The sequence below is a fragment of the Lepidochelys olivacea genome, assembly GCF_965140295.1.
Source record: "Lepidochelys olivacea isolate rLepOli2 genome assembly, chromosome: 18".
Lineage (NCBI taxonomy): Eukaryota > Metazoa > Chordata > Testudines > Cheloniidae > Lepidochelys > Lepidochelys olivacea.
The window spans coordinates 20,955,654-20,982,007 of NC_140428.1; the positions used below are offsets into that span (position 1 = coordinate 20,955,654).

At 42.6% G+C, this 26,354-nt stretch overlaps 1 protein-coding gene across 5 annotated transcripts in view; it reads left to right on the forward strand.

Moving 5' to 3' along the window:
* Positions 1-26,354, forward strand: part of RERE (arginine-glutamic acid dipeptide repeats) — a 401,924-nt gene that overhangs the window by 351,981 nt on the left and 23,589 nt on the right. For all 5 annotated transcript variants that reach the window (XM_084652065.1, XM_084652067.1, XM_084652068.1 and 2 more), the window contains one exon: positions 25,419-25,581. In XM_084652065.1, coding sequence (XP_084508191.1) covers positions 25,419-25,581 — 163 coding nt within the window. The remainder of the gene's footprint in view (positions 1-25,418; positions 25,582-26,354) is intronic.

The following is a 26,354-nucleotide window of genomic DNA, read 5'->3' on the forward strand; positions in this document are numbered from 1 at the left end:
AAACTATGACTACATCACCTGCCCACTAATCCATCTTCTTTTTCAACCTTGAAGCAAAAATTAAATGGAAACAGTTGAGGATTTCTCAGACAGTCATCCTAAACGTCTCATGTGTGTTAAGCAGAGCATTGAGAAAGTTCTGGAAGTTCAAAAACTCCTCCACAATCACCATCAGCCTCATGGTTGGTTGCCTGAAAAAATAAGATTGACATCCCAGCCTTTCCAAAGGCACTCACTGGAACTGCAGGGAAGAATGTGTGTCTCTTTTTACCTACATTCCAGAAGAATGTTGATACTTGCATGACATACAGGCATAAAGAAGATTTTGATCAAAACACTGCACAGATTTTGCACAACAAGGACTCTACAAAGACACTAAATTTACAAAAGCAATTGATGGAGGTGTCGAAGTGACTTGGCAGATTACAGGTGGCAGAAACTGCAGGAGTAGCATCAGTGTAAACTGGACCGATCTCAGTAACAGAACTGGAATCACACATGGACAACACAGGAAAAAGAGTTCTGAGAAGCTATGGAAACTTCGTTATTTTGCCATCGTAACTGATCCCAAATACAAAGAATGTTAAAAAGATTATGATAGAACATAATTCTGAGTTCCTTTCTTCTCCTGTAATAATTAAAATTGAATATCCAGATTTATATCCCTAATAAAGCTTGTGAAGAGTATTGTGCCACAGTTCATTGCATCAAATGGTGGAAAATTGTTACAGGTAAAATCATGTTAGGGCAGTTGAATGTCAATTTTAAGACCTGCGCTCCAGTTTCAGCCAGCTCTGTATCAATTAAGTGTGTGTATACTATGTGCATATTGTTTGCTGTTGTAGGTTGGGTGTTGAAAAAGCATGTACATTAATATATAACTATGTTATGCCTACCTAATTTGTAGACTCGGGACTCTGTTCTTGTATTCTACGTACAGAATTGCAATTAAAAGCTTTTCATTTTGGAATATGTGTGCTTTGTAGTGCTTGAGGGAGAAAAATGTTCTTCCAAACTAAATCACATAACGTCTTATTTTCACTGCCTTCCTATTTTCACTGCCTGTTTTTCAGTGCAGTAATCACTGGTTTTCATTTATGTAAGTCATCTTGAAGGTTTGTACTAAAATAACATTATTGGCAAGACTGAATTTCCTATTGCTTTTAGATTTCAAAGTTGAGGCCAAGAAGCTGGGCTGACAATTTAGTCTTAACTCTTAGAAGGCTGTGCATTTAGAAAACTAAATGTTCTCTGAGTTAAGCCTGGAATAGTGACAATTTCCAACCCGACCATAGAGCTAAATGTGCTGTGTCTTTGGACTTAACAAAACTTATTGTCATCATCTTGGATATTTTTCTAGCTGGATTACTCTTTGAAACTAATATTCGTTAGAGAATGTATTTATGATAGGTGTTTTAGATCTTGCATAATTAAATTGAGTCTGTAAAAGTTTATTCAGGTTTACGATGGAAAAGCTAGCATATCTTCAAGTATAGCCTCTTGTGTGGCGCCCCTGTAATTAAGGGGTATATGTACTGAGGGTTGATTTGTGGTGGTGCGGCTTTGCAATCCCTCAATCACTAGTGGGAAGCAATGGAAGAGGTTGGATCATTCCAAAAAGCAGAAACTTTTGAGGAAGAATGCAGAGGGAATTTTGGTGGTTAATGGGGGAGGAAGATGGAATTCCAGCACACTTCAGCCTACCCTTCAGAGGGATTTAAGTGGTAAATGCAGGATGCTGCTTTGAACAGATTTGCTTGCGAACAGAATGAATCTGTGATTTGCACTGCAGTTGTTCATAGCTTCTTTTCCTTTAGCTTTGTAGCTTAGCAATCTACAGAAGTCTTGTGGCTGAAGCCTGTCAGTTAATAGCAGTTAATAACAGCACCTTTAGGAGGTGCATACGTGAAATTATATCCCAGTAGGCTTCTTTTTCTATTAAGTCACGCCAGAAAATACCTTTAAGAACTTTTTTTAAGTTGCTGATTAACTTATTTTCCTTTAATAATCTCTGTCATTTTGATAATTACGTGAGTGCAAGCCACCAATTAAAATGATCATTCTGACTGTGTTAGAGCATCAACACCCTCTGACTTCTTAATGTGTTATTTGGAGATAATTTAATAACCCATTGTGCTCGAAATATCTGGCAAGTGGCTCAACAGTTTCCAAGGTCTATTAGCCCAAGCTTCTACCCATAACATTTGAGTTAAGTTTATGTTGAGATAGTTTAAGCCAAAATATTCAGTGTTTGTACTAGTAATGCAAGAGATTGTGTGATGCAGGTGCATCCATGTGGATCTGGGCCTGTGTGTACTGTGGTGATGATACCAACAAACAGATGCACTTGTAGGAATCCATTAAAATGTGCAGCTTTCCAAGGTGGGGAAAGTGGGCTCTGGGACAAACCTAATGAAGCAGTCTCCTGCCTCTTTGTAAGAAGTTCTTCACATTTTTGACTTGATCTTGACCTCTTTGTGAAGTGCTGAGAAGGAACTGACTTTAAAAGATTCTTTCGCCTTAGCTTGTAGATTCCTTTACTACAAACCTGAGCAGGTTGGAGAGTGTGGTAGTAGCAGGCCAGTTTCCTATCTACAGGAAATCGGGTTAAAAGGAATTTGAAAAGAGAAATACAGGGAGTCAGAATATACCCAGATCTAGAACAATTTTATAAAACATTGTAAGGGCGTCTGTATTTTATAAGGAAAATGGTACATATGTTAATATATTAGCCTTTGACTTACAGGATTCCTGGGTTCTGTTCTCATCTCTTCTACTGATTGTGTACCTTGAACAAGTCAGTTAACCTCTGTGCACCCCTTTCTCCTGTTGTAAAGTGGGGATAAGTATCTACTTCACAGAAGTATTGCGAGTCTTCATTACTGCTTGAAATAATGTACTATGCTCTTCGACAGTACCTTTTGCCTTAGAAGCTTAAAGTGTAAGTACAGTGTTAACCCACCTTCCTCTTGAACAGGTAACCAAACTGCAAACCTTTCACTCTATTTAGAGTAGTCGTTACCCGAAAAACCCCCACTGCTGAAATAGTTTTTCCCCTTATTTTCCAGCCAGTTCAGTCAGGTTGTAGTGAACCGTATTAAAGCATCAGCCTAATATTATTTTCTCCTTTTGTTTGTTCATAGCGGTATTGTTTGTGTTTGGTTAAGTTTCCTTTACTTGGAGTTGTTGGTTTTGGCGGTGGGGGGGTTAAGCAAGGAATTTAAGATGGGCTGCTGGAAAAAGTGACAGCAACTGAAGAGCAACTGCTGCTCTGGCAAGTCATTTTTTGCTTCGTATGCTGCCTGGAAATCCCCCTTCCTATTCATGCCACCTGGCTACTGTGGAAAGTCCACTAGCTAAAGAAGTAGCTATTTGACAGTAGTGTAAAGGGACAGCTGTGTTAAATTCTGTCGAAGTCTAATCATTAGTCTGTTCAAAATCAAGAGTAAATGACAAGGTGGGGGGGGGGGTATGAGAGAGACATAACTTTGTGTCACAGAACACCTGGCATGTCAACTGTGGAACAGACTGGGTGGCAGAGGAAAGGCATCTATTCTGTACCTAGGCTTGTGGAGTATGTGTTCGTTTGTGTCATTTTTGGAGGTTGATGCCAGACTTCATTGAAACTATTCCACAAGCCTTGGTATGAAATGGATGGCTTTCTTCTCTTTCACTCAGTTTGTTCGATGGTTAAGTGTCAGGCATTCGGTGACATGGAATCTCTAAAGGAGCGCTAAAGCTAGCGTTTTTCAGTGCATAATAGAAACCACCAGTTTCCATAACAATGTTTTGACCTCTTGTAATGTCTTCCTGCAAGTGTAGCTGCAGTAAGAAAAAGTTGGTAGAAACTCCTTCTGGCTCCCAGCCTTCACCTACACTCTCTCTTAGGTAACAAGAACAGGGATTAGATTACAAAGTTTATGGTGATCCCCACTTCATTTTCATTCTTTCACAATGGGCTTCATTTTAAATGTCACTGAAAGTTAGTGTTCAACAACTCCCCTATGGGTCATAGCCTGCAAGTGGAGAAGCTGGGGTAATGAATGTATTTGTCAAGCCAAGCCAAGCATTGTTCATCACAGATGTGTAAGGAAAACGTAAAACTTCGGTTTCATTGAAATGTGGAAAGCAGGTCAGTGTGCAGACACATCGGCACTTCCTGTTAAATGCTGCTTCTTGCTGCTGTCTCCTTAGGGAGAGGCAAGGGTTATCTCAACTAACTAAGTGGATCAGGAGACCTGAGCCTGGGGGTGCAGTAGCACGCCCTGGCTTAAAGTGGTTTCCATCATATACAGGGTTTACAGTTCGGTTCAATGGCTTTCAGCACCCCAGTATACAAATTGTTCCAGCACCCCTGCCCTAGCCTTTTCTTTTTTTATACATGGAAGTAAACTAAACAGAACTGTTGTGTGAAATCTTTAAAATACTGATAGATAATCCCTGGTTTACCCATTTTTCTTTCCTATTGAAGGAATAGGAGAAAAAGTCCACCAGGCTCCCAAGATCTGCAGTTACCGTTGTATCCCAGTGTCCTCAGAGTCCCTTATTTTTCTGGTTTGTGTAGGGTTTTCCCTTTGATTGGTACATATTTCCTCAACAGATGATGTCACTTGCCCAGGAAAAAGTCGTGGTAGACAGTAGGCTAATGTTAGATGGATGTCTGCTTTTGAGTGTAGAAGTGGAAAATCTTAGCAGGAACTTCTTCACATACTCTTCAAGGTAACAATAGAGGTAGACTTTATTGAGTGATTGATTGCATCATTGGGAATCAACTCCAGAAGAGAAGGAGATCAGATTCCAGCAAAGGAACACCCTGAGAATGGGGAAAAATACAGGGCTTGAAATAATACACTGTGCAGGCCGAGTTCTGTTCTGTTCTGCATAAAGGAACAGAGGCTTGTTGCATCACGAAACTCTACTAAGCTTTTGGCCTGTAGCTGCTTAATAATACTTTGTTCTTGTCTAGCACCTTGTTTAACTGTCTCGGAGTGCTATCCAAATGGTAATTAAGGCTCGCCTTCTCCCTCTGTGAAGTAGACAGGTTGTTGAAATACTTTTTTTTATAGTAGTGTCTACAGAACCCAACCACTGTCAGGACCCCATTGTCTCAGAGAGGCCTGGTCTACTCTTAAAATGTAGGCCAACATAGCTCTGTCACTCAGATCTGAAAAATCCATCCCTTTGAGCAACTTAGCTATGCCATCCTTACCCCCCAGTGTAGACATAACTAGGTCAATGAAAGAATGCGTCCGTTGACCTAGTTACCATCCCTCGGGGAGGTGAAGTTCCTACCCTGATGGGAAGAACGCCTTCTGTTGGTGTTGACTGTGTCCACACTACAGGGTTATGCCAGCATAGCTCCAGCACCATAGCAATAGCCCTGTAGTGTAGACGTGGCCTAAATCAGTGGTTCTCAACCAGGAGAACAAGTTTCAGAGGGTCTGCCAAGCAGAGCCAGTATTAGACTTACTGGGGCCCAGGGCAGAAAGCCAAAGCCCCACTGCATGGGGTGAAGCGTGGGGCCCTGGGACCCGCCACCTGGGGCTGAAGCAGAAGCCTGAGCAACTTAACTTCACGGTGCCCCCCTGACATGGGACCCTGGGCAAGTGCCCTGTTTGCTACCCCTTAACACCCGCCCTGGCTTTTAGATGCAGAAAACCAGTTGTTGTGGCACAGGTGGGACATGTAGTTTTTATAGCATTTTGGGGAAGGGGGCCTCAGAAAGAAAAAGGCTGGAAATAAAAAGATCAAGAGTGGGGGAAAAGAAGGTATTATAGAGGGAGAACTGAAGCTTGGGGAGAGAAGAGTTTCTGTGTAGAATTGTTCCATTTTATATAAAGGTGTGAAGTTAAACCAATATAATCCCCTGTGTGGACGCTCTTCTTTCAATTTAAGTGGCTTAAATCAATTGGGAACAGATTTAGGCTAACCCAAAATAAGCCACACAGAGGTTTCAGTGGGTTTAATTAAACTAGTTTAACTAAATCAGTGCAAGTGTGTGTAGACAAGACCCTAGTGTCTTGTTGAAGGTCACTCTCACAGAGTTAGTGGTTAGGGTGACCAGACAGCAAGTGTGAAAAATCAGGACAGGGGGTGGGGGATAATAGGATCCTATATAAGAAAAAGACCCAGAAATCAGGACATCTGGTCACCCTGTTAGTGGTAGACCTGGACATAAAACCCAGAGGCCTACCGCTTGATTTAGTCACTATATCGCACTTACATTCCCAAAGGAAATACAGGACATAATTCCCATGAGACAGTTGTGGAGGAAAAGTGTAGATACAGCTAACGATAAAGCACAAAACTTTTGTGACTAGTGAAGTTGAAAACATTAGCAAGGTTGGCTGACTGAATCGCTGGAATACCCTAGGATCTGACTAGTTAGTAAAATCCAGCCTCCTGGATTCACCCATTCACTTATCCTTGAGACTTAGGTGATGTGTACCTCTGTTTCTGATGGGATCTAAACAAAATTAACTCCTCTTTATTTAATTTAGTGTAGAAGGTTTTAGCCATGAATTTGATAACAATGTAGTTCTCAATGAGCGAAGAGGAAATGTGAAGCAGTCAGTTTTATATACAACAATTATAATTAGAAGGAGATGGTCCTCTGTGACCAATAGAGCATCACAGCATTCTCTCACTTGACTACAGTTACGGGAAAGCTGAAGATCTTTGTAAGACCCCTAAAGTTTAGACTTTTCATTTTGTCAGCTCTTTAAGATGGCTTAAATCTCTGACAGAAGCACCTTTACATGAGCTAGTTTGGAGCATTAGAGATAGTACTGTGTGTGTGTCCAGAATTGCTGATTCTTGCAGAGAACACGCAAGAACAATTTTAGTGGAGCAGCCACAGGCATTGTCCCTTGGGTTTTCTGCTCATTGGTTTTAAGGCACCTCAAAAACTTAAAAGAACCACCTCATTACCAAACTTCCCAGATCATTCAAGGATGGGCAGAAGCCACGTATATGATAATCCTGAAGAGAAACCGTGTTAATGCTTTGTTTTCTGCCCTGTTTCTCTCGTAATGGACCAAACAGTGACTGCTAAACTGGAATGGAAAAATGGCTCTAAAACGTCTGAAACACACAGATTTTGCATAAGGGTTTGTGGTGCATTGGAAATAAGGATAAAAGCTTCAGTCATCAGTTATTTTTTCCAAAGCTCCCATGCCTTCTCCAAGAGCCTCAATATTCTTCCAAATGGTGTGGGACCAATAGCTGATAGTATTTTAAGAATGGAGTGTTCCTTATCCATTTAAAATCTATTGTTTAGGCTGATACCATGGTGGTGTATCATAGTACTGCATGCTTTTCCAGTTCAACTGACTGGAGACTTTGCGTAGCACAACAAAAAACACCTCTGTCCTAGGCAGTGAAGTATATTTAAAAGAAAAAACCTCTACATTTGTCAGATTCAACTCTGATTTAACACATTGTTTCTTGTATTTTTTGGGTTTAAGGTTATGGAATATTCTTTCCATAACCCATCCTTTTGTACCTATGTGTTGTGGCTATTGCGGTGATCTTGCATTGGTCCCCGTGCACTGAGATGAGTTAGTTTTGTTCAGTACGTGGCACAGTGGGGTCCTGATCCATGACTGGGGCTGGTTGGCACTTATGGGGTAGTACAAATGAAAATTATTATACAATAATCATGTAGTATCAACCTTAACTCTTAATACCCTTGCTTTGGTTAGTTGTAGATAGTATTTTACACTAATGACTGGGAGACCCATTGTGAATTAGCTAGTGAACACGCAGAACAAAAAAGCAAGAATATTGCAATGCAAAATATTGTTGTTTTTGACAAGTGTAGTTTAGTTATAATTGTGAAGATGCATGACTGTATACAAGTAAAAATGTTCTTTTCATTTTAAGTAATGAAGTTTTAGTAACTCAGGGCCTCATTACAGTGTTGCCAAATTACAAGGAATACAGATTAGTGCATATCTACTTCACTTTAATGCATGGGGTAATTTTTAGTTAAATACAGAACATAATTAGAATTGTGCTTTAACCTTTTATTTTAAAACCAATATGATAATGATAAAGGCGGTTGCCCTTGTGTTTGGTATGTCACCTTCTCCACACTACAAAATTGATCCTTCATTTAAATTAATTGAAGTTGACACACAGACTACAACAGAAAATACCTCTTAGTCGACAGGATATAATGACCAAAGTCTGTCTTTATTTTCAAAGCTGTATTTCAAAAGCTGATTGTACTAGATAATTGCCAGCTCACATATAAAAGACATAAAATATAAGAACTGATGTGGTTGAAGGAGCCTTTTTCATTTTCTGGCAGCCATTACATGCCTCCAATACAAAAACATTTTTCGCTTCGCAATTCTTTCCTGAGCTCAAAAATGGATTTCCCTCCAGCCACTGTCATTCAATTATCACCTCGGGAAATGCACAGATATAACTGATGATCCCTTTAAAAACGTCCTGCAGTATTCCATCCCTCCCATCTTTCATCTTTCTCCTCGCTCCCATCATTAAATGTAACATTGCCAATGTATATTTTATAGGGTGACCCTGACGGCTGTCACTTTGAGGCTGTGCAGAGATAATAAGATTGTGCATGTAATGAAGGGCAGATAAATAGAAAAATGTTTACGGGATGGAGCATGGTAGTTTCAGCAGCTTTATGGCTTCTTTCTTCTCCTCCTCCTTTCACTGATGGAATTGTGGTTTAGTTACAGGGATGAGAAAACAGTGAGAAAGGTAACATGGCGCTGTAGCCAATTGCAGTGAAATGCTATTTGACTCCAGCTAAATGAAACTAGGAAATAGTGACGTATTCAGCTTGTGCAAGAAGAAAACTGAATTGGAGAGATGAATTATTGTGCTATTCCTCATATCATGTTGCTAAGATTTAAATGTTAACAGTATTTTGAACATTGGCCTGCTAAACCCAGGGTTGTGAGTTCAATCCTTGAGGGGGCCATTTAGGGATCTGGGGCAAAGATTGGGGATTGGTTCTGCTTTGAGCAAGGGGTTGGACTAGATGACCTGAGGTCCCTTCCAACCTTGATATTCTATGATTATATTCTATAATTCTAACACACCCTGGAGTGAGTCTTTCTCCTAAAGTTCTTACATGTTCTTTATATCTGATCTACCTAGGCACGTATATTAATCTCATTGCTGCCATAGTTTGCGAGCACTTGAGAACATCTAGTTACCTAGGAGTGAACGGGGTGTGCTTGATTTATAGGATGGTTATAAAGCTCAAAACTTGACTGTAAATGGGCAGCCAAGAGCGGGTTTCTCCATCTGCCATTGCAAAGCCATTTGTTGTCCCCTTTCCCCCTTTACTCTTATGACCAAGAGGTAAACTACACATCCGCCTGCCCCAAGCTGTAGATGTGTCATGCCAGCTTTGGGAGTGGGGCGGGATGGGGGAGAAGAGGAGAGGAATAAGCGTTCAGAAGGAGGACAAAAGGGACTAGTAGGTGCTGGAAGGGCAAAGGGGATAGTGAATAGATGTCTCTTGTTGAACAGCAAGAAGGGAAGAACCTGTGATGTGTTCTACCCTGAGCCTTAATACAAAAAGAAATCCTGATTCTGCATAGGCTACATTATCCTCTCACAGCTCTGTGGGCATGAAGCTGTTCACACTTCAAGTCATGAACCACTGGAGCATGAGCAGTAAACATCACACTAGTGTTGCAGCCTGGCCCAGGTGGGGTGGGGGCCCTCTGTCGCAGCAGGTTTGGCAGCTGTGTCTGAACAGGCCCTGCAAAAGTGTGTCCTGGTGTTTTTTTTGGGGGGCGGGGGGGGGTTAGTTTAAGGTATTTATTTAAATTAGTTAAATGAGTTTGAACTTGTCAGAAGGCTCAAACAAATGGCAGGTCCATGATCAGAGTTCCAGTACCTGTGATGATACTAATAGAGCTCCAGAAGGGTTAACTGGATCCCAAATCACTCAGCAGAATGCAGGAATTGTCATCAGATATAAGGAGGTCCTTAACCCCTTCATTGCTGATAGTCACTTCCACCTGCCACTTTGTATTGTAATACCCAGTTAATTGGGTAGCTCCACAGGTATGTTCTGCCAGATTTACCTGGCATCAAAGGCAGCTGTTAAGCAGTCTTGTAGAACTATAACTGATGCTATTAACGATGGTATCTAACAATTAGTAATGGATGCAGCGAACAGCCTGTGGGTTCCTTTGGGGATTAGAGGACTCTGTTGATTAACAAAAGAGAAGTCTCTGGAGAGAGAAACCTCAATTACAAGAGCCTTCCTTTTCATTCTAGCGCTGCGTACAGCTGGAGGGAGTGACAGAGGCCTCCAACTGTGGCTAAGGTTTAAAAGAATGCAACAGCTTGCTTCAAGCCTCTGATTTTCAGAACTGTTGTTAAACCCAATGGTTTAATCCCTAGAATTGAAAAAAGAGAAATATTTTCATAGAGCACTGAGCCAGGAAAACTTCTGTAACTTGCGCATTATCTCAGTTAGTTCTTCTTGCCAGAAGCAAATGTGGCCTCAGCACAGACTGATTTGTTGCCAATCTTTCTTACCCTCTTACTAGCAGAATTTATATTACTCTGTTGATTTATTCTAGTCAAAAACTAAGAGAGTAACCTGGAAATTAAAAGAACAAATAGCTTGGATCTAGAATGAGGTGAGGAAAGTCACACTGGATTCTTTGCTAAGCTAGTGAGGAACGGGCAGGCAGTGAATTTACCATGTCTAATGAAGGTGGACTTTTGTCCAGTAAAGCTTAGTCTGTATTATAAAATTGCTTATAAGAGTCTAACTTTGATTGGCTGAGCTATTCACATGACAATGTAGGTAATCAGCAGGATTTCACTTTTTTAAAAGGAATCTCATGTCAGTAGTAAAATGTGGGTCAGTAAATCCCATGCATTTGAAATAACAGCAGAAAATCATTGAATGTTTTCCACTTTATTGGAGGGGGCTTTATTGTAGCTAATACACAGGAGAGGTGATAAAGAAACAAGGGTTCTGTTTGCAGCTCCGTTACTGACTTCTTTTGTGACCTTGGGCAAGTCATTTCTTTGTGATTCTATTTCCCTTTCTGTAAAATGTGACTAATGTTTACTGTCCAAAGGGTATGTCAAGGTTTAATACATTAATATTTATAAAGCACTTTATCCTCAAATGAAAGATGGTATATAAGTGAAGAGTATTATTAGCATATTACAAATATGTATAGTATATTTTCAAATACAGTAGGACCTCAGAGTTATGAACTGACTGGTCAGCAACACACCTTATTTGGAACTGGAAGTATGCAATCAGGCAGCAGAGATGAAAAAAAGAAAGCAAACACAGTGCAACACGGTACTGAGTTAAACATAACCTACAAAAAAAAAAGGGAAAGTTTAAAAAAAAAAGATTTGACACTGTAAGGAAACTGTGTCTGTGCTTGTGTCATTTAAATTAAGACTGTTAAAAGCAGCATTTTTCTTCTGCGTGGTAGTTTAGAAGCTGTATTAAGTCAGTGTTCAGCTGTAAACTGTTCCTGAGGTGTTCGTAACTCTGAGGTTTTACTGTACACATTTATATTTTGTATATATCCTTTTTTTCCTTGACACTCCAGACTGTTCTCATACTATTCTCCTGTTTTGTAGTTTTTCACTCCCCACTTTCCAGCCTCTGTTCCCTTTTTTTCTTTTTCTACACTGATCTCTTTACCCTTTCTGACTCTTGTTCAATCTCCATTCAAAAATATGCATACACAAAGTATCCTTCTTGCACCCTTAGGTTTCCCCACACAGTCCCCAAGTAGCTTATTTTTGTATTTAATGTAATTATATAGTGGAGGCAAATGCCACCCCAGTTGAGAATTTTCCAAAGTGCAGAAATTCCATTTTCAAAAGTGGTTTAGGCATTTAATGTCTAAGTATCATTAAAAGCCAAAGGGACTTAAGAGTCTAAATCACTTAGGTGCTTTTGAATCTCTTATATTACAGGCCTAAATTGTGTCACTTGTCTAAAAGAGAACGTAAATTCACAGAGCAGGCACTGTGTTTTCCTCAGGTCTGCACAGAGCTAGGCATAGTGTCCAGTTCTCCATTAACAACAATAATTGCAGAGTCTAAAGTTTTCTGACAAGAGTTTTTTTTCTGCTACAAAATGATCCCAAGAAACAGACAGAGCCTCAGTTGGATTGCTGAGTAAATCTGTGACAGTACTTGTGTTGGGGAGAAATGATAACATTAACATTTCAAAGTGAAATCATGGGTTCAGTAAACCTATCCCTCCTAGCTGCTCTCCTTCCCCCGCCACGCTATCCATTTTTGGACTGGAGTTTCATTTACAAAGTGAAACCAACCCAGCTGATCACACTGAGTTTTGGGGGGAAGAAGATAAAGATGGTCAGAAAAACAGAGCCTGTTGCATTATGTAGGTTTGTAAAAAGGCTCCCAAGCAGAGGGCAGGAGAGGAGAAAGCTAAACTACAGTTTAAAACTAATAGGTAGGGGAATAAATAGAGAGAATCTCTTAAGCTTTTACAGTATGTTGTTAGATTATGATATTTACAGGAAATTCCCTAGGAACCATTTTAGATGGCAGAAGGATTTTTAATATATTTTAATAACACCACAACTATTCTTTGAGCCTGTTTTCATAATTTTAATAAGACAATTCAGACTGTGCAGTATCCTTATGTATCCAAAGAGGGCATTAATCAGCACTGCTGCACAATCTGTTGAGACTTATTGCTTAATTAGAACACACACAAACCTATTTGTCACTGTGACAATAGCATGTGCACTAAGATTAAAATGGTAAAAACGCCCAGGTTAAACCTTCAGTGAAGTGCTCATGAAGCTACTTTGGGAAGAAAATGGAACACCTACAGTCCCGGTTACCTTCAGTCTTTCCTCGTTGGCTCTGTCGTCCCACGCTTTATTCCATCATTCTTAATTCAGTTATCTGATGCCATGAGAGAGTATTTGTGCTAGGAGAAGATATATTTGACTCCCCTGCTGCTGAGACACTAATGGAGGGCAACAACATAATGTGTATCTGGAGATATTTTCCAGTTGCAGGTGAAGCGCTGCCATTAGTAAAAACCCTAGGAAATAGAAAGGGGCTGTGGAGGATCCTGAAAGCCAAAGGGCGAGCGATTCTCATATCGGGGTATGTCGACCTGTCCCAAGGTGTGAGTTAGGCTATGTCTACTACACTACGCCGCTTTTAGCGACACAGCTGAGCTGCTAAAAGGCGCGCGGTGTAGCTGCTGTTCGTCGGCAGGAGAGAGTTCTCCTGCCGACAAAAAAAAAAAAACGCAACTTCCACCCTCCACAAGCGGCACGGCTTTGTTGGCAGAAGAGCGCTGCTCACACCGGCTAGGGTGACCAGATGTCCCAATTTTGTAGGGACAGTCCCGATATTTGGGGCTTTGTCTTATGTAGGCATCTATTACCCCCCACTCCTGTCCAGATTTTTCACATTTGCTGTCTGGTCACTCTAACATCGGCGCTTGTCATCGGCAAAACTTTAGTCTTTCGGGTGGGGGGAGGAGGGGGAATTGTTGTTTTCTTTAACACCTCTGAAGGACAAAAGTTTTGTCTTTCACTTGCCAGTGTAGACAAAGCCTTAGTCTGGCTCTTATGAATGGTTGTGGGGAACCTCTATGACTCCTTTTAGACTGATGCAAACAGTTCACACCAGCATTCTGAGGGCTTGTCATCATTGCTAAAACAGGAGCTTTTTTATTCATGAGATAAAATGCACAGCGAAGACCAGATACTTTAGTTATACCACTAGATAACTTGCAGAGGTCAGGTCTATACTCCTGCCTGGTCTTCGCTTTGTTTTGTTCTCGAATACAGGCACTGAGCAACCAGACATCCCTCTGCAAGAGGCTATGGGCTTGTCTCCAGGGCCAAAAAAAGGTTACCGCAGAGTAACTAAGTCGTATGACAGGTTTCAGAGTAACAGCCGTGTTAGTCTGTATTCGCAAAAAGAAAAGGAGTACTTGTGGCACCTTAGAGACTAACCAATTTATTAGAGCATAAGCTTTCGTGAGCTACAGCTCACTTCCTCAGATGCATATCGTGGAAACTGCAGCAGGCTTTATATATACACAGAGAATATGAAACAATACCTCCTCCCACCCCACTGTCCTGCTGGTAATAGCTTATCTAAAGTGATCATCAGGTGGGCCATTTCCAGCACAAATCCAGGTTTTCTCACCCTCCACCCCCCCACACAAATTCACTCTCCTGCTGGTGATAGCCCATCCAAAGTGACAACTCTTTACACAATGTGCATGACAATCAAGTTGGGCTATTTCCTGCACAAATCCAGGTTTTCTCACATCCCCCCCACCCCCATACACACACAAACTCACTCTCCTGCTGGTAATAGCTCATCGAAACTGACCACTCTTCAAGTTTAAATCCAAGTTAAACCAGAACATCTTGGGGGGGGGGGGGGTAGGAAAAAACAAGAGGAAACAGGCTACCTTGCATAATGACTTAGCCACTCCCAGTCTCTATTTAAGCCTAAATTAATAGTATCCAATTTGCAAATGAATTCCAATTCAGCAGTTTCTCGCTGGAGTCTGGATTTGAAGTTTTTTTGTTTTAAGATAGCGACCTTCATGTCTGTGATTGCGTGACCAGAGAGATTGAAGTGTTCTCCGACTGGTTTATGAATGTTATAATTCTTGACATCTGATTTGTGTCCATTTATTCTTTTACGTAGAGACTGTCCAGTTTGACCAATGTACATGGCAGAGGGGCATTGCTGGCACATGATGGCATATATCACATTGGTGGATGTGCAGGTGAACGAGCCTCTGATAGTGTGGCTGATGTGATTAGGCCCTGTGATGGTGTCCCCTGAATAGATATGTGGGCACAATTGGCAACGGGCTTTGTTGCAAGGATAAGTTCCTGGGTTAGTGGTTCTGTTGTGTGGTATGTGGTTGTTGGTGAGTATTTGCTTCAGGTTGCGGGGCTGTCTGTAGGCAAGGACTGGCCTGTCTCCCAAGATTTGTGAGAGTGCTGGGTCATCCTTTAGGATAGGTTGTAGATCCTTAATAATGCGTTGGAGGGGTTTTAGTTGGGGGCTGAAGGTGAGATAAAAACAAAGCAGAGACCAGGTAGGTGTACAGGGCTGACCTAGGCAAGTTTATCTTGTGGTAAAACTGAAGCGCCAGTCTCCCCTCACTCACAGTAGCTGAGGAGAGTTGTGCAGACTGTGTGTGTGTGTGTGTAATTGCACTAAAACTGCCCCCTGCTGTGGTTTTGGTTTTTCCCCTCTTGGCAGTGCTATGCTTTTGGGAAATTAAACAGCAGTTGTTATGTTTGCTCACTGTGTTATACCGTAACAGATACTTGAAGGTAAGTTGTTGTATTCATGTGACTGGTTCCACAGGAGCACTGTCTGCAGTGGTAGGGCTATCAAACCTCTCAGATTCAGAAAGGCGCACATAGTGTTAATCCTTTGTTTACCTAAGGCAAGACTAAACACAAACACACAGGCACAGCTTGTACTGTGTATTTTACATTTGAAACCCACTGATAAGAAGTGAGAAACCAGGGCGGGGCACTTACTTGCTTTCAGTGGATTGTTTAGGGGGTGGAATAGTTAATGCCTGCCGAGGCATTTTATTGTGTCCCTGAGAGAGGTTGATTGAGTTACAGCATAACACGAGGGCAGGAAAACAAAATGGTGGCAAAGGAGAGAGAGAATGGTCCCTTGTGGCAAGGAAACAACCTCCGATGAAGTGAGCTGTAGCTCACCAAAGCTCATGCTCAAATAAATTGGTTAGTCTCTAAGGTGCCACAAGTACTCCTTTTCTTTTTGCGAATACAGACTAACACGGCTGTTACTCTGAAACCTCCTAATAGGTTTCAGAGTGGTAGCCGTGTTAGTCTCTGTCAGCAAAAACGAGGAGTCCTTGTGGCACCTTAAAGACTAACAAATTTATTTGGGCATAAGCTTTCGTGGGCTAAAACCCACTGAAAAATACAGTAAGCAGTAAATATATATTACAGCACATGAAAAGATCGGTGTTGCCTTACACCCATGTAAGTGGGGGGTCATTGCTAACGAGGCCAATTCAATTAACCTCCTAATAACTACACATATCCTGTACTAGCAATAATGCTGGGTTACAGAAAGACGTGGGCAATTGAGTTGTTCTCAGGCGGCGTGTGAAACTTCCCCTCAGGAGCAAGTCTCCCTGCTTAGTGGTGTAGTGATCTGAGCCTTTTTGATTTTAGCAAATCTAGACTTGGAAGTGTGATGTGCCGTTCTGTTTGTACAGAGTGTTTGTGGTTAAAGGGCTCGGCCTGTAAAAATAAGGCCGGTTTACACCTAACACCTAGGGTATGTCTACACGGCGGGCACTACGGCGGGCACAGCTGCAGCCACGCTGTTGTAGCGTAGCCACTTCCTGGAATGACAGAAGTGTTTTTTCCGTCGCTGTAATAAATCCACCCCCTCAAGGGGCAGTATCTAGGTCAATCAAAGATTTTTTCTAATGACCTAGCAGCGTCTACACTGTGGGTTAGGTTGGCTTAATTCTATCTCTCGAATTTTTCACACTCCTGAGCAATGTACCTAGGTCGACCAATTTTTCAGTGTAGACTAGGCTTTAGGTGTATGCTGAGTGGCTTGTTGGTGCCAGCTAGCAAAGGGCTCACAACTCTGTGTCAGCAACTCCTGTCAGGCCTGACAAACTCACTACACCTAAATGCTTCTTTCATAGTATTTACCCAGAAAGGTTTGTCTGAGGTGTCGCATGGAATCTCATGTCATACTGATACTCACCATCGGGCGATGTACATACAGGTGACACTTAAGAAATTGTGTGTATGTACTGAAAGTATGTCTTGGAATCTGTCCCCCAGGCAGGGTTGGCAAATTGGTTTTGCCAGACAAAGGGCTGTGGAATAACCTGCCTCAGTTCATGTATATATTAAGCATTGTAAAGCGAGCACAGAGGAAGCCCCATCTGCATGTAAAAACAGGAAAAAATACGTCATCGGGTGCGTTGGGTAAGGGGGTGAAGAGTGAAAGGAGTATGTGCCTTGGAGCCAGTGCCCCAGAAAAGAAACCGTCGGTCTGTTACTCAGTGACCAGAGAGGTTGAAGCATTTGCCCCTCTGACATGTACATTGGCCAAACCGGACAGTCTCTATGCAAAAGAATAAATGGACACAAATCTGACATCAGGAATCATAACGTTCAAAAACCAGTAGGAGAATGCTTCAACCCCTCTGGTCACTCAGTAACAGACTTCAGGGTGGCAATTTTGCAACAGAAAAGCTTCAAAAACAGACTCCAACGAAAACTGCTGAACTGGAATTAATTTGCAAACTAGATACCATTAACTTGGGCTTGAACAGAGACTGGGAGTGGCTGGGTCATTTACACAAATTGAATCTATTTCCCCATGTTAAGTATCCTCACACCTTCTTATCCACTGTCTGAAATGGGCCATCTTGATTATCACTCCAAAAGTTTTTTTTCTCCTGCTGATAATGGCGCATCTTAATTAATTAGCCTCTTACAGTTGGTATGACAACTTGCACCTTTTCATGTTCTCTGTATGTATATGTATCTTCTTACTATATGTTCCATTCTATGCATCTGATGAAGTGGGCTGTAGCTCCTGAAAGCTTATGCTCAAATACATTTTTAGTCTCTAAGGTGCCACAAGTCCTCCTGTTCTCTAAGGCCCAGATGTAGACGCCATTAGGTCAACAGAAGAATTCTTTTATGGATCAGTCGGAGGAATGGACTAACTACAGTGACAGAAAAACCCCTTCCATCACTGTAGCAAGTGTCTACACTATGTTGCTACTGTGACACAGCTGCTGCTGCACCATGTATGTGCCACCGTAGCATCTGTAGTGTGGACATAACATAAGAATAAAGGATTTTGGACACCTGGAACGCTCTCGAATGTGATGGGAGCTTGACCTCCTCCCATCCATGCTTGGTCTTCAGCGTGTGAGGTGATAGCTAGAGTGGGGTCATCCCAAAGAGCTCAGAATCTAATCAGAAGACAGGCCAAAAAAATGATGAGAGTAGAAACATCTTAATGTATTTTCCACTTGAAATCTGTGCCCTGGAGGATGTGGGTGAAGCACTGTTTTCTGCGCTCATTGTAGTTCCCTTCTTCCTTCCTTTTTGGCTGTTTGTCTACAAGGTCTTTCTCTTCTCCACTGATCCAGCTGCTGGGACACAATCACCTTTCTCCCAAGGGAGGTGACTTCTGGTGACGCTCTGTTCCCTTGGACGCACCACCATGTCCTACCCACTGGGAAGTTCAGTGATTCCCACTTTGCCAGGTCTGTTTGCTCATCACTCCCAGCTCTGCCTTTTGAAGTAGGGAGTACTTACATGTGAGCAAAGCTGGAAATCTCTGACACGGGAGTGAAGCGCACTGCCAGACACAGGTGCATGTGGGCAGCGCTCTCCCCCACTGCTATGGAAAAACTGCATTTCTCATACTTCTGACATAGGCACTGAGCAGCATCACTGACACCTCAGTCTGGGAGACCCACAAATACCACCAAGGAAGCTGTCTGGGAAGGAAGGATGACATTTGGCCCCAAGACAGTGCTGCTTCCATTGCGCTATGAGGGGGATGCATTACTGATGGCAGACTAATAATTGCCAGTGAGCATGGTGGGCACAACAAAGTTCTGGAGGGGAGAAGATTGAATTTGTGCTTGCAGGGAATAGAGGAACTTAGTGGATGGTGGTGTCTCTTGAGCTGAGGTTAGGGTATACTGTCTGTGAATATCCAGGATTCCAAGCAGATTAATGGAGAGACAAATCTCCTCTCCGGGGATCATAGCATCATAGAATATCAGGGTTGGAAGAGACCTCAGGAGGTCATCTAGTCCAACCCCCTGCTCAAAGCAGGACCAATCCCCAATTAAACCATCCCAGCCAGGGCGTTGTCAAGCCTGACCTTAAAAACCTCAAAGGAAGGTGATTCCAAACTCATCCTTTCTATTAAGAGGGTGCAACTTGCATTAACTTCTGTGGGAGTTTTGCTCCCTTATCCCAAGGACTGGATTTAGTCCCAGATCTCATAGTGGGAGAGGGAAATGTGTTCCAACTGGAAGAGGTGGATACTTGGAATGTGTCTCTACTGCGTACTTAACTTGAGAGGAGGAAGGCAAGGGTCTGTGTAGGTCTAGCAAGCTAGAGGAGCCAGTTACTGATACTGGATGATGCTGATTGGAGCACACTCTCATATCCAGAGCTCAGAGCTTGAGGTCCAGGTTCCGTAATAAGAGGAAGGCCTGTGTAAGGAGGGAGGATAGGTGTTGTAGACTGCGTTCCAGATATCACGGGTGAGGAGCGGCGAACTTGTCCACCAAAGTGAGTTATGGTCTGCGATGGGGGGAACCAGGCCAAGCTGGTGGATGGTTGCAGCAGCTCTGGTTGAGCCAGAGAGTAAATAGGTGGTTGAGCCTGGTCCAGGATCTACAATCAAGTGGACAAGGAGGCAGGTGCAGCAATGGACCCCTAAATTTACTTGATGTGTTAGACTTCTTCCCATCGATGCTTCCACTCTGTAAGGACATAATTTTTGGCTCCTTGGCAGTGCAGCACTGTCGTCGAAGAGTGCATGAGCTGCCATAGCAAACGGGTGTCAAGAGATCAGCAGTGGCATCCCAACCTGGCCACAGGGAGTCCTCTCCTGACTGTGGAGCAGAACTTCAAATAGCAAAATCAGAAAATGCAAAATTGGAGCTGTTTGGACAGACTGTTGGTTTATCACAGTTGGACTCTTCCTTATACATGCAGGAGTTGAGTAAATGAGACAAAATAGCTAGTCAGAAAGTGCTACAGGGATAAGCCGCTTGTGTGTTTTGTGGTGTTGGAAAAATAAAGATCAAGCACAACCCAAAAAGTGGTTGGTGTACTTGTGAGTCGAATGTAGTGGAACTGCAGTGACCGGTAGTACTCAGCTGATGGCTGTGTGAAACAAGGAAAACACCACCTTTGTTAGGTAACAGCTGATCCGAACGCAGCCCCATCCTTTCTAACCAAGCACATGGAATGCCTTTTTGGCTCCGCTTTAGTAGACCATCAGCTCCATTAAGCAACAGATTTGCCAGTTCTCTAGAGGTTGCTCCAGTGCAACTGTAATGTGTCTCTTGTCTCACACACACTCACACTGATGCATGCACATACAGTTTCATGTACTTAACATTTGCAAATCGCCATAAATGAGAAGCTAGGGGCATGCAGCACTTACTGCTTTCGTGTTAGATTGTTAAGCGTATGGAGTAGTTAATAATGCCTGCCCCAGTGTTTTTAGTGGGGCAGGCATGAATAACTATTAATTTTATAGTGCTTGCTTGAGTTGCAGCAGAACACAGGAGGGCAGGGGAGGGAAATGGTGGCAGAGGAGAGAATGGTGCCTCGTGCCAAGGAGGCAACCTTCTAATAATTACAAATAGCCTGTGCAGCACTATCAGTAATACTGGGTTGCAGAAGGACATGACAGCTGAGCTGTTCTCAAATGGCATGTGGAGCTTGACTTTCCCAGCAGTATATCCCTCCTTTCTTGTTAATCACAGAGCCAACCTCAGCTTTTTATCATGCTTCCTAATTTAATTTAATATTATTTGTCTTTAATTTTGGAGATTTTGGGGGAAATTACTCCTGTTTGCTGCTAATAATAATTAAAAGGGGGGGGGGGCAGGAGAGGAATGCGTTCCCACCAGAGCCACTACCCAAGGACAGAACTAAAACAGGATTGATCTTATCTTGGATGATTTCAGTGCATCTGTTGCTAGGACCATCCAACTCCTGGCATGAAAAGGTTTTTAAAAATAGACTAAATATAGGCTGATTGGTTAGGAGCATTTCCCTGGGCCAGTGCTACTGCCCAGAACACTGTGGATTCAGAACAACCTTCTTTCCCTCTTCCCTCCTCCCCTCAGTACCCAGGCACCAAACCAGCTCAGTTCATCATGCTGTTAGCAATTATAATACAGAGATGTAAGATGTGTTGACTACAAGACCTTGCTCTGAGATGAGGTGAGATCACCAGGAACAAAATGATCATTACAGGCCATTCATGTCGGCAGAGTTTATGCTCCCATGTTTGCTTGCAAGCAAAAACAGTAGCTAATTTGCAAGGCAGCCTTTTGTAAAGGGGCCTTTTGATCAATGATTGCCTGTGTTAATGTTTCAGTAGGCTATTGATTCCTGCAACAGCTTTTGTTCCCTAAATTTATGTGTGATGGGTTTCGGCAGCACACACTATGCATGTTTGATTAAAGTTCAATTGACTTCACTCGTGGTGAAGCCGGGAGCCGTTTCGCTCTCTGTTTGTAGAACCAAAGCTTTCTGTGACATGTTCTTTTGTTTGTGCCCAAGCCCCTGCCACCCATGCAGTCACCAAAATGCGGTTCCTAATCCTCCCAGATTCACTCCACTCCATCATTTAATCCCTTAGGTAGACAGAATAGTATTTGATGGCAAGGCACCTAATAAAACCTGGGTTGGAATTTGTGTACATATGTTCCGTTGGGAGAATAATATTAAAATCCTACTTACATACTTCCTCGTTGATTTTTAACCCTGTGGTTGTGACTGAAGGTTGAGTCATTTAGTGAGTCATGTATCTGAAGCTCCAGAAATAAATCTTAACTATAGTTCATTAACTCTTGTGATCACCCATTTCTTTAGTCTCTGCTAAGTGAGTCTGTTTCATTAATAATGTTAAAATTTGAGTCTTCGTACAGATTTTTGAAGGATCAGTTTGGAATAAGATGTATGTTTCTGAAGTGGGCTTTACCCCGAATATAGGCAGGGTTAGTTTTCAAAGGATCTTTGTTTAATGGCCAATGCCCTTCATTCCTAGTTGTTACTCATTTTTACCAAAAATATTTCAGGGTTTTATAAAAGCTATTCTGTTTTTACCAATTTCCCCCCAAAATTTTTACCACTCAATTACATAAAAATACAGATTATTTTTAAAAATCCAATCCATTGCATTAGTAGATGTGTTTATGTTAATAAATTAGTCTCCGTGTAAATGCGAGACTGTCTGGTCAAATAAGGTAGTGTTGTGGAAGGTAGAAACACACACATGTGTGTTTGTGCACATCAGTGTTCAAATCCTAAAAAACAAGTGCCGGAACACCCTGGATCAGGCTCCCTGCTCCAGAAGGAAGGATTGCGGCTTGATACCCTGGGTTAACTCAGCTATCCTCTCTCTTCCCAGATTCTTGAAGGTGTCCCTGGGGCCAGGAGGATCCCTGGACCTTGCTTTCTGCTCCGGAAGGAGGGGTGGCAGCTCAGTAACTTGGGCAGGCCCCAGTGTGCCCCTATATACCTAGCTTCCCACTCTGGAAGGAAAGTTTGGGCCGCCCAGGTAACCGAGCTGCCATCTCTTCATTTGTGAGCCCAGAAGAGATTGAGGAGATGGTGTGAAGAGATGACACTTTTGCTTCTTCATCCTCTTCCACCTCCGGGCCCACTGTTGTCTTTATTCCTTTTTTCTTGTCCTCCCATCCCCTGGTATTAACCCCAATATTTACCCAGAAAACTGTGAAGTTATTTTTTGCACCAATTTTCACCTTTAAAAAAAAATTGTAACAAATACTGATAAATTCCTGGGAAATTTTAAAATAAAAACCGAAAGCAAAGGGCCTTGTTTATGGTGCAGCGTGTGCTTCAGTAATTTAATTTCCCTCAGGACTTGGTGGGTTTGCCACATGTAAATACAGCCCAGATTGATTCGCATTTCCTGTTTTTGATGGGAAATGGGGACACTGGTTTGCGGTCTTTGGTTAACACATCAGAGGATGCGTCTTCATCCACAGATGCAGAGTTGAGATTTACTGACTTCTCCCTGACATTGACACCAAGGGTTTGATAAAGATACATTTGTAGGTAAAGTGTGACTGGTAAGTTTGCTTAAGATTTGCTGGCTTTGAGGCGAGGTCTAGCAAAGTATAGTGCTTTAATTATGTCACTCAAGGGTGTGGAAAATCCACCGACCTAAACTCTGGTGCAGGCAACGCTGTGTTGACGGGAGGGCTTCTCCCATCAGCGTAGCTACCACCTCTTGGGGAGGCAGAGTACCTGTACCCTCTCTCGTCAGCGTAGGTAGCATCTTCACTAAGCGCTACAGCAGAGGACTGCACCAATGCAGAGCTGTAAATGTGGACAAGCCCTGAAGAGCATTGTATGAACTCTCCATGGAATTTCAGTTGCCCCTGGCAATAAATTGTCTCTCCAGTTTGACGAACAGTAGTGCTGAATAGATTTCAGGTCCACTTTGATGGGGTCAAAAATAGTTTCTAAAGCATCTGCATTAATTGAGTGTAATACGGTTTCGTGATTAGAGCAGGGAACAGTGTGTCAGGACACCTAGTTCTGTCCCTGCATCTACCACTGGCTTAGGCTACGTCTACACTTAAAACGCTACTGCGGTGTTGCTGTAGCGCTTCAGTATAAATGCTCACTACAGTGATGGGAGGGTTCTCCCATCGCTGTCGTTAATCCAGCCTCTTTCCCCCACCCCCGCAAGGGGCGGAAGCTAGGTCGATGAAAGAATTCTTCTGTCCACCTAGCGCTTGTCTACACCAGGGCGTAGGTCAACATAGTCTCTTGGGTGTGGCTTTTTCAGACCCCTGAGGTGTAGCTGTGCCAGTGTAAGACTCCAGTGTAGGCCAGCCCTTATTCCGTGCTCTTGGCCGACTCTCAGTTCCCAAGGCCTGATCTACACTAAAAAATTAGGTCGACCCAGTTAGATCGCTCAGCGATGTGAAAAATACACACCCACCCACCCGCCCCGGAGTGATGTAGTTAAGATGACCTAACCCCTGATGTAGACAATGCTAGGTCCATGGAAGAATTCTTCTGAGGACCGAGTTCCCAACTCTTGGGGAGGTGAGTCACCTCCCGAGATGGCAGAACCCCTCCCGTTGGTGTAGGTAGGGTCTATGCTGAAATGCATCAGTGGTGCAGCTGTGTTGCTGTCGTATTCCAAGTCTAGATAAGCCCTGAGTGGCTGTATTTACCCATTGGTATTGGATGATGATGATGATGATACCTGCCTACTTCACTTTTGGAGACTCTGGAAAACTGAGTAGGTTTTTTTCATGAGGATTCTTGTGTCCTACCTAATCTAGGGCTGTAGCTAATTTTTTCTCTCTCACACACAAAGTGTCACTCTGGAATTGGTTGGGCGTGGGTATCATTTTAATGTTGGTAAATCTGCATCAGTTGCACTCACTATCAGTGCATAACAATACATCCGTTCTGTCTGCTATCCAAAATCCTTGTGGTTGTGTGCTTCATCCAGAGTTCTCTATTTTAAGTTAAGCATCTTTAAAATCCTTAAGTGGTGTCCGATAATTTCTGTCTTGTCACTGTTTGCGATGTTCTGTACCCAGATTATGCTGTTACTGCTTGTTCTAGGCCATTGGAAGTTTTGACTGAGGAAGGCATCTTTAGTACAGAGTTAACTCAAGTGATCTACGCTGAGTAAAGACGGCAGGATTTGGCCCTGAGAGAGAGAGAGACCATTTTTTGTGGGCAATTTAGGCATGTTTGTTTTGATGTTGATTTTCAAGGGACTAGTTAGAACTTCTCTGTTTCTCTGGCAACTTGAAAGAAACAACACCTTTTACCTTAGAGGCAGACAAGTCGCCAGAAAATGATCGGGATTTCAAAGTAAAAGAATGGAGATTAAAACCACATGCTGTTCTTTAGCTCAGCATTTCATCCACTAGTTGAAATATCATCTGCTCTAGGTTTTTGAATGTAAGCCAGATTCATTATGCTGTGAAATTATCACGAGCTTCCCTGGGTGTGCTCCTTTACCTGCCTAGTTAACTTCGATGTGGGCATATATATTTAGATTAAAGTTTGGCTTGCTTTAATATGGTTGAATAATACGGTTACCGCTTATGCTCAGTCATGTTTTTATTCTAACATTCTACTTTTCAAACAGGAGTGTATTTAATGCTTGGGGCGTATTAAGATGGGCAGGATATCATCTATTTGAACTGATCCCACTCTCACTGAAAGTGCCAGGGTTCTTTAAGCTTTTACATGGCTTTTACAGCAAATTGGAGAGCTGGTACCTCTAGCAGTTCAGTGCCTACTAATTCTTTGCAGAGGTATTGATATAGTGCTTAAAGTAAAGAGCTCCCCCTGCTGAATCACCAATACATGCACTTCCTGCAGTATGAAAGTGGTGGCTGGAGACTTCCCACCCAACTACTTTAAAAAAAAAAAAAAAAGTTTTGAAATTTGCTTCCCCAGAAAAATATCTGTTTCTCTTCTAGCCAAGGGAATTTGTCTGTCTGAAAATATACCCTTAAGCTTTTTCTTTTGTGTGCGTGGGACAGGGAGAGAGAAAAGGGCTGACAAGTCAGCTGTGCGTGCCCCTCTAACATATTCCTTCTGTGTTTACAGGGAGAACTAATCACTTTCTATTACTATTGGAAGAAAACGCCTGAAGCAGCAAGTTCCCGAGCCCACCGTAGGCATCGAAGGCAGGCTGTGTTTCGGAGAATTAAGACTCGAACTGCTTCCACTCCAGTCAGCACTCCCTCCAGGCCCCCCTCTAGCGAATTCTGTAAGTGGCAGCTAAAAGCAGCGCATTTATCTTTGTTTAGATGGATAGAACTGCAGTAATGTAGTGGCTCTCTGCCTTCAGCCGAAAAAAGCAAGAAAATGGAGTTCAGGCTGTTGGCTTCTCCTGTTCCCACACCATTATGCCTGAGTATAGCAGGTGTCTGTGATCAGCAAGTGATGTTTTGTACCACGTGCAATGCAGCGCTTAGGCACAGAAGCCCAGTGTAAGGATGGAGACTTTGACCTGGCTCTAAATTTCCCTGTTTGTCATAGTTGCTTGTGTATGTTGAATTTTCCCTGGGATTATTCCAAGAACTGCGCTTAGAAAAGGCAAGAAATAAAGCAAACTTTCCCCCTGCAAGCTGTGTTCCATGACCATACTTTCTGTTCTTTACAACTAATGCCATGTTATAGTCAATATTGCTATATCTTCACAAATTTAAGGCTACATCTACACTACACTCTGTCAGCATAATGTATGTGTCTCTGCGGTGTGAAAAACCACCTCCCTGAGCGACATAAATTACACCGACGTAGCGCTATGCACACGAGTGCTAATGTTGGTGCGAGAGCTTCTCCTGGCAGCAAAGCTTCTGCAGCTCTCAGGCGTGGTTTTATTATGCCAACAGGAGAGCTCTCCTGGCAGCATCGAGCGTCTTCACCAGACGGGTGCTGCATCAGGCCAGCTATGCCGCTGCAGCACTGTCTATATAGACGTGGCCTTAGAAGCACCATGATATTGATTATTCAGGTGCTTTTGGCTCAAAGAATAAA